Source organism: Garra rufa, chromosome 6, assembly GCF_049309525.1.
Source record: "Garra rufa chromosome 6, GarRuf1.0, whole genome shotgun sequence".
Taxonomy (NCBI): domain Eukaryota; kingdom Metazoa; phylum Chordata; class Actinopteri; order Cypriniformes; family Cyprinidae; genus Garra; species Garra rufa.
The window spans coordinates 1,448,756-1,457,498 of record NC_133366.1 but is presented as its reverse complement, the minus strand read 5'-3'; the positions used below and the strand labels follow the sequence as shown (position 1 = coordinate 1,457,498).

Sequence of the window (8,743 nt, the reverse complement as noted above, 5' to 3'; positions counted from 1 at the left end):
GACCACTGTTTAAGTAACAATAGTAAAACAAAAGGAGAACAAGAAAAAAAGAAAAACAAAGAGGTTTCAGAAGACAGACGTAAAGAGATAGAGTGACAGATAGATTTATCATCATACGGCCAAAACTTCCTCATTTTAGTTTCTTTCCTCTGTCGAAACCCCTCCCTAGTGCTTTCTCTCTCGCTCTCTCTCTCTTTCTCTGAGACACACACCCTTCCGCGAGCAGCAGTGGGCGGTCATCTCTCTCTCTCTCTCTCTGTCTGTTTGTCTCTCTGTCTCTGGGCTCATTGAGGTTCAGGGCCAGAGGATGTCAGGTCACTCTCAGGAGAGTCTGAAGCTCAGATGATGCTCTATACTTGTGTGTTTTCTGTGCTCACGCTGAGGATGGACTCTCACACACCGCAGTGAACCATTCACACAATCTATGGAGGACCCGGCTGTCTCGCTCTGACAGAGAGGTTTGCCGTCTGAAGGTGTGGGTGTCGTTCACTGGGTTGTTCAGTCAGTCGTACTGCAGCATGGCAGACACAGGTGAGAGCGTGAATAAAGACATGAACGTGTTCGTGGTGGACAGCCAGGCGTTCCCGCGTCAGGCGGCCGTCAGGACGGATGGGCCGCGGCTCCATGTTATCTACCTGCTGCTGGCTGTGGCTCTGCTGGGCGTCTTCATCGAGGCCGGATTCATCTGGCACCTGTACAACAGGCCCACGGTGAGTCCTCATCCTCATCTTCCTGATCATGGTCTTATGTCTAGTTCATATAGTTACTAGTCTCAACCAAACACTCTGGAGGTCTTTTATCATTTGTGACCCTGGGCCACAAAACCAGTCTTAAGTACATTTGTAGTGATAGCCAACAATACATTGAATGGGTCAAAATGATAATTATGTTCTTTTATGCCAAAAATCATTAGGATATTAAGTAAAGATCATGTTCCATGAAGATATGTTGTAAATTTATTACCGTAAATATTTCAAAACTTAATTTTTGATTAGTGATATGCATTGCCAAGAGTTTCATTTGGACAACTTTAAAGGCGGTTTTCTCAATATTTAGATTTTTTTGCAACCTTGGATTCCATATTTTTCTAGCCTATCCTAACAAACCATACATCGATGGAAAGCTTATTTATTCAGCTTCAGATAATGTATAAATCTCAATTTCTGAAATCTCAAAAAAATGGACCCTTATGAATGGTTTTGTGGTCCAGGGTCACATTTTGGATGTAAAATTGAATTTTTAAATGATATTAAAACTGGTTACTCTTGTAGCACTTGATAGATGTAGACAAAAAAGAAAACTGATGCAGACATGGTTTGAAAAGAGTAAATCCTTGTAAGCAATAAATAAATAAAAGTCAAGCGTGTGATCTGAATGGGGAAAATGAACATACAGAATAATTATGTTCAACTATGTTCAATCCATGATGAAGTAGTCTTTAATTATGGCCAAATACATCCATATTCAAGTCACTTTAGAAGTCACTAGTCAAAGCAAACCCTTATATAATATAATATAATATATATTGTCTAGGGCCATGACAATTTCCTCAAAATACAATATTATTGGAATAAAATATAGTACAGGAATACCAGAGCAGATGCAGTCCATCACACATGGACTTGATGAACTTTCTTTCAACGTCTAGAATTATAAGTATTTACAAAAGCTGATGTGACTCGGATTGAAGATCAAGATGTTGTTTGGATCTGCACTGTAAAACGTGTTCACCAGTTTCAACTTAAAAACTTAAGTTTAGCAGCTGCCTTAAAATGTTAAGTTAAATCAACTTAAGTCATTTAAACTCACAAGTTTAATCAACTCAATTTTATTGTAACGAGTTAAAATGACTTGTAGTTTTAAGTTGATTTAACTTAAAAACTTAAGGCAGCTGCTGAACTTAGGTTTTTAAGTTGAATCTGGTGAAAACTTTTTACAGTGTGGAGATCCTGAGCTGCTGAAGACAGACACAAAATACTGAGACATCACCATCTGTTTAGCATCTCATTTACAGTGTGTTTTCCACACTTTTTCATCAGTCTGTAGATTTTCATTGCTCATGTGGTGTGACTCAGATAATGTGAGCTCATCAAACTCACATGTGCAATAATTGCAAGGATGACACAAGAATAAGACGCCGTTGCCCCTGCTGGACATGTTGTGATCAGATCCCCCTTCCACCCCTGTGCAGACATGCCTTTCTTTAACACTGCAGTGTTTCTCTTTATGGATGCTGCCAATGTCTCAAAATCTCAGTCTGCTTTGACCTTTTTAACCCCTGATCAGATGAATCAGTGTCTTCTGTTAAACTCGGCAGTTCTCTGCTGTTCTAGTGTCAGTAATGACTGGATGAGCTGTCACTTGGCCAATAGCAGATGTTAGTTCAGTAGCAACCTGAGGTTTTGCATTTGCTGATTGTTTGAACCCTTTGGTAACTAGCCCAGATCACTAACCACTAGGTTACACAACCCCCGCAGATTATTGCTCATGGTTTGGATCACTGAGGTGATTTCCTGTAAACATATATAAGGGTTTGCACACTTACACCCATGCCAGACACCCAAGCCATTGTGACATTTTCAAAACCAAAAAAAGCACAGACCATTATATACAGTCATAACAGTAAGTGTATTAGAAATACGTGTTTAAACTCACGTAATACAATCAACTGGTGTTTATCTTGGTTAAAAGTGTAGCAGGCCTCCATTCCAACTAATAACAGTGTTATGGTCCTACAAATGACTCAAGTGCATGGAATTGAGGACCAAGGAGTTCAATAAACTCTTGCATACTCCAACCTTCCCCCAGGAAAAATATCAATGGTAAGCTGCAGATATCTAGACAAATAAAAAAAAAAAAGTTAGTAGCCAGGTTTCATCCAAAGTTGTGAATTTAACTTATGCACAAAAGCCCACTCCCCTCTCTCTCTCTAGCTAGTGCTTTCCTATCATATCTCAACAGTCCTATCTGAATAATAAAAAAAAAAACGAAAAAAAAAAAAACTTAAGCACAAAATTAGAATTTCGCATAGAACATTTGCGAATAAAGCATCCATCCAATGAGTCAAAGACAACAAAATCATCACTTTCTGATAAACTGGCTTTAAATATAACTTAGAAAAGTAGGAGATGCCACTGAATACAATACCTTTCATATATTATAAATTACTTAAATTATTTCATATATTATAAATCTGATCACTGCTTTTGGAGGCGGATCTCAGCTGTTTGGGCACACTGCAAAAAATGATTTTCTTACTTAGATTTTTTTGTCTTGTTTCCAGCCAAAATATCAAGAAGCATTTTCTAGACGAGTAAAAATTATTTTCTTGTTTTCAGGATAAACAAGTCAAAATGAAGTGTGTTTGTGCTTGAAACAGGCAAAATAATCTGCCAATGGGGTAAGCAAAATAATCTTGTTTTCTGTTTGAAATAAGACTTTTTTTTTCTTCACCCATTGGCAGATTATTTAGCTTGTTCTAAGCAAAAAATCAATTCATTTTGGCTTGTTTTTTTCTGAAAACAAGAAAATATTTTTACTCGTCTAGAAAATCCTTCTCGATTTAAGAATTTTCAGACATTTTGGCTGGAAACGAGACAAAAAAATCCAAGTAAGAAAAGCATTTTTTGTAGTGCAGTCTTGTAAGACACTTGTATGACCGTCCCGTAGCCCAAAGTCACATGACTTTATTGGTGTATGTGGAGTTTATTCGCAAAATCCATTTCTTTTGCCATTTTTTTTTTCAAATTTTGGCATTTCCATAATTTCTGATGCAATATTTCAAAATGCTCATAAAAACAGGGTACTGGAAACATAGCTAGTGATAACTAAATTATCTCATTATCCCAAATTAGTGCTAATGTTTGACACAAAAATTTGGTCAGAAATTTGCATGTGTTTAATCTGTTTAGAAGCGATAACAAAGACAGACAGGCTACATGAATATACAGCTTCACTCTCTGACAGTAGATGGCGCTTAGAAAGGACGAAATAACCTGGTTACTCCAGGACATGAAGTGCTACATAAAACCAAAAGTATGTTTTATACACATTCACCATAGCATATGCAGAGAGTCAAAAACATAGCCTTTCAACATATACTCCATTTGATAGTATGTGTGAATGCAGGCTGTCGACACATGCGCCCTAGAAAGTTTCATCTTTTTCCACCATCTGCTCTATTTTTCTCCAGAAGTTATACGTGAAAAATTATTATTATGCTTTTAGACTACAGCTGGACTCAAAATTCTGTCATTTTTATTTCATTTTCTCTTATGGGAAAAATGGGCCCGGCCAGTGCTGCCACCTTGTGGAACAACTGATTAGTGCAAAACTTGCGAAACACGCACTGTGTGTTTTCAAACAGAAAATTCAGATTTCCTCATCCGTTATGATGTTTATTAAACGACACCATAATAAAATAATACAGATACAAGCTGATTGTTCCTCTGCTTCTCATAGTAACAGCTACGGCTCTGAGCATGTGATAAGGCTTTGCGCACGAGTCTGGAATTCTCGTCCAGAATTTTTGCACATAAAAAAATAAACACAGCTTTACATTGTCAATCACTTTAACACAATGCCTCTGAAACTTTGGTCCATCGTAAAACAATTTGGATCTTGTGTAGCCTCACCTTCCCCCAGAAAAAAAAAGAAAAGAAAAATGATCAGCTGTAGATATCTAGACAAATTAAAAATAAATAAATAATAATAAAAAAACTGATTAGTAGCTGGGTTTACATCCAACGTTGCAGCTTTAACTTATGCACCAAACAGTGGCAATAGCCTTAGTGCATCAACATATAGCACAATTTTTCTTCAGTCATGAAAATTTTCAGATCAGGTTTGATTTTCATTTTAGGAAGGGATAACAAATACACAGAAAGAAAGAAACGCATACAAAAATTTGACCTTTGAATCAAATTTGTTTTGTATAAATTGCTGCAAACCCTTATTTGCCCAATAAATTCACATCTGAAATGTGTTCTTTTTTTTCTAGACATCATCAGATAGCCAGAAAGTGGAATATATAAAAGTGAGTATATTTTTTACTCAATTGTGCATGTGCACTGCAAAAAAAAAGATTTTCTTACTTAGAATGTTTGTCTTGTTTCCAGCCGAAATATCTAAAAATTCTTAAATCAGGAAGGATTTTCTAGACAAGGAAAAAATATTGTCTTGTTTTCAGAAAAAATAAGTTGAAATTAAGTGAGTTTTTGCTTGAAACAAACAAAATAATCTGCCAATGGGGTAAGAAAAATAATCTAGATGTCTGCTTGAAATAAGATTATTTTTCTTACCCCACTGGCAGATCATTTAGCTTGTTTTAATCAAAAACATGCTTAATTTTGACTTCTTTTTTCTGAAAGCAGGACAATATTTTTTCTCGTCTAGAAAATCCTTCTTGATTTTAGAATTTTTAGATGTTTTGTCTGGAATCGAGACAAAAAATCTAAGTAAGAAAATCATTTTCTGCAGTGTGTGAATACATAAACATGTTTGACGGCCGTATTAATGCTGCGGTAAATATTTCTCCGCAGGGAGACAAGTACTCATCTCCCAGCAGTTCACACGGTTGGTAAACACACGCTCACAGTCAGAGGAGGTAAACGCTGCTCTTCACGATGTGTTCGGTGTTCATTTGGCATTTTTCTCAACAGATCATAATGAAATTTTGCCTCCAAGACCTCCCAAAGCTGAGAGCAAACCGGCAGCATTTCTGCAAAGTATGAAACACCTTCTACACAGCTGAATTACTTTAAGTGTATTCGTGAAATGTTTCCATTTTCTTCACTGCAAAAAAATGCTTTTCTTACTTACTTTCAAATTCTTGAAAATCTTTCTTGATTTTAGACGAGTAAAAATTATCGTCTTGTTTGCAGACAAAACAAGCCAAAATTAAGTGTGTTTTTGCTTGAAAACAAGCTAAATAATCTGCCAATGGGGTAAGAAAAATAATCTTGTTTTCTGTTCGAAATAGGATTTTTTTTTTCTTACCCCATTGGCAGATTATTTAGCTTGTTTTCAAGCAAAAACACACTTAATTTTGGCTTGTTTTGTCTGCAAACAAGAAAATCATTTTTACTTGTCAAGAAAATCCATCTTGATTTAAGAATTTTCAAATATTTTGGTTGGAAACAAGACAAAAAGTCAAAGTAAGAAAAGCATTTTTTTTTTCTTCTTTTTTGCAGTGTTCATATCCAATAACTCTTATGATTTCTGCATGATGTGTGTCTCTAGTCGCTTCGCCCAAGTCTGATGGCAACGGCGTCCTGCACTGGAGGTCCAACAGCTTCACGGTGTTCATGAGGGGTTTGGAATACAAGAACAACAGCTTGTACGTCCAGCAGGACGGATACTATTACATCTTCTCTAAGGTCGCTCACCTGGAGACCTGCAAGTACTTCAAGCACCAGGTCATGCAGTGCACGGATAGGTACAACTCAAAGCCCCTCGAGCTGATGCAGAACTCCAGGTACTCCATACCTCACACAGATCACGTCAGATCACGGCTGTAAGCGCTAAACTCATGAATGTTTTTGCTCTAGGCTGATGTGCGTATCTGAGAAATCCCAGTCGATAGGCAACAGCTACCTGGGCGGCATCTTCCACCTGTTCAAAGGAGACAGTGTGTTCGTGAAGGTCAATAACAGCTCGCAGGTGCACGGCGAAGCCTACGAGAACTTCTTTGGTGCCTTCATGGTCTGAGTACTGACATACTGCTGGGTTGGGTTTACATGTTTCATGGGGACATTCCATAGGCGTAATGGTTTTTATACTGTACAAACCGTACTTTCTATGGCCCTACACCTACCCTACACCTAAACCTAGCCCTCACAGGAGATTGTGCAAACTTTTACTTCCTCAAGAAAAACCATTGTGCATGATTTATAAGCCTGTTTCCTCATGGGGACCTGAGAAATGTCCCCAAAAGGTCAAAATTTACTGGTATTCCTATCCTTGTGGGGACATTTGGTCATGATGAATACCAGACCACACACACACACACACACACACACACACACACACACACACACACACACACACACACACACACACACTCTCAGGTTCTCATTCCAGTTTATAGAGATATGTTATGACTCTTTGCAATATAGAATTGTGCTATTGTTTTTATTTCTGCAAGTGAGAAGTATAAGTTAGAGTTGGGTTAGAGGCCCATTCTCAGGAAAGAGTGCCATTTGAAAAGAAATATAGTTTTAATCTTTTATTAGTAGTATTATTTAAGGAAACATGTTTCAAATGCTTGTAAACAGTGTTGGGGAAAGTTACTTTTTAAAAGTAATGCGTTACAATTAGGGCCGGGACTCGATTAAAAAAATTAATCTAATTAATTAGAGGCTTTGTAATTAATTAATCGAAATTAATCGCATTTTAATCGCATATAAATATTTGACCTGAGAACAGTGAGAAGTAAGTTTTTTCATATGGATTTTTAGTATACCATTGAATAATGACTGAATACATAAGCTTAAGCAACAAAATACTGTTTATTTTTGTTCAACCAAGTGCAACAGACCAGTGCAATATTGCCATTAAGTGTAGCAATAGGATACAGTGTTTCCCCTAGGTTTCCATACTTTTTTTCTCGGTACTTTACCCTACTTTGTGTAATAACGAAAACATTTATCTCAGTGAAAAAATAAATCCAAAACTCTCTATTTTAACATTTTGAACAATAGGGCTTTACAATCTTTTGCTATTTTTTTTTTCTAAAGAAATTCTTGTGTTTTATTTTTTTCTCATAATCAACTGAAAGCATAAACATTTATTTATTTTTAATCAAATGAAAATAAAACTTTTTAATTTTTGGCAAACAAACAGAGGTTTGCTGTTAAAAACAATAAATAATAATAATTTAATATTTAAATAAAAATCGTAGTATTTTTTTCTACAATTAAGTGGTTAATCTTGTTGTTATATTTATTTTTTATCATATATATATATTATTTTTTGTCAATTATTTAAATAGGAATATTGTTCTGTTTCATGTTAAACCGTACTTTTATTTTGACAGGTTTCTGTGTGTAAAATATGATATGATGCTAGTTTTCTCAAATGAAACGGTAAAAGTGACACTGACAGTAGCTTTGGAGATTGTGTCTATCTGTTCATTTGAGATGCAAATGCCAAAACTTAACGGGAGCATCACGCGTGCAGTAAAAAAAAAAAAGCGTCTCTGCCATTCTAACATACAGAGGCAAACTTTACATGCAGGATTCATATTAAAACGGTCTTTTTGCATTTCAGTTTTCACAGATACTAGTCCATATCGCGATTTGAATTAAGTGACAGACCAACTTTTGATTTATCAATCCAAAAATCTACGAATTTACGTGGCATTCCGCTATAGTAGATTCGGTTTTTATGAATGGAGTCCGCGATCCAGTCCGTGTTTTCTTGGAGGAGACATTGTAAACGCGCCCCCCTAAGATAATGGTAGGGGAAACACTGGGATATTTAGAAATATACTAGCCTAGATTTCAGAAATTCAGGTACCCTATAGTTAGGTAGACCTTCTGTAAAAGCACTGAGGTGATACTTGAGGCTCGATGTGCTGCGGTGATATGCGCATTCCTTTGTATGAACGCTAGTTGGTGCTCCAGTATAATCGGTCCGCTGAAACTCATCCAGTGAGAAACGTTCCGCGGTGCAAAATTAAGTGCGATTAAAATGCGTTAAAAAAATTTAACGCGTTATTTTTGTGTAATTAATTAATCTAAAT

The 8,743-nt window shown here is 36.3% G+C and overlaps 1 protein-coding gene across 1 annotated transcript; it reads left to right on the top strand.

The window, feature by feature from the left end:
- The first annotated feature begins 308 nt into the window (after positions 1 to 308).
- Positions 309 to 7,765, top strand: LOC141336152 (tumor necrosis factor ligand superfamily member 14). Its single transcript, XM_073841687.1, has 6 exons — positions 309 to 710; positions 5,000 to 5,035; positions 5,541 to 5,574; positions 5,661 to 5,726; positions 6,241 to 6,475; positions 6,549 to 7,765. Exons 1-6 carry the CDS (start codon positions 519 to 521, stop codon positions 6,706 to 6,708), a joined length of 723 nt encoding a protein of 240 aa, XP_073697788.1. The 5' UTR covers positions 309 to 518; the 3' UTR covers positions 6,709 to 7,765.
- The last annotated feature ends 978 nt before the right edge of the window (positions 7,766 to 8,743 follow it).

Excerpts from the sequence above, each read along its gene's own strand:
- LOC141336152 (XM_073841687.1), top strand. The coding sequence starts at position 519 with ATGGCAGACACAGGTGAGAGCGTGAATAAAGACATGAACGTGTTCGTG. Across the intron at positions 711-4,999 it reads ACCTGTACAACAGGCCCACG|ACATCATCAGATAGCCAGAA; the intron begins GTGAGTCCTCAT and ends TTTTTTTTCTAG. Across the intron at positions 5,727-6,240 it reads ACCGGCAGCATTTCTGCAAA|TCGCTTCGCCCAAGTCTGAT; the intron begins GTATGAAACACC and ends GTGTGTCTCTAG.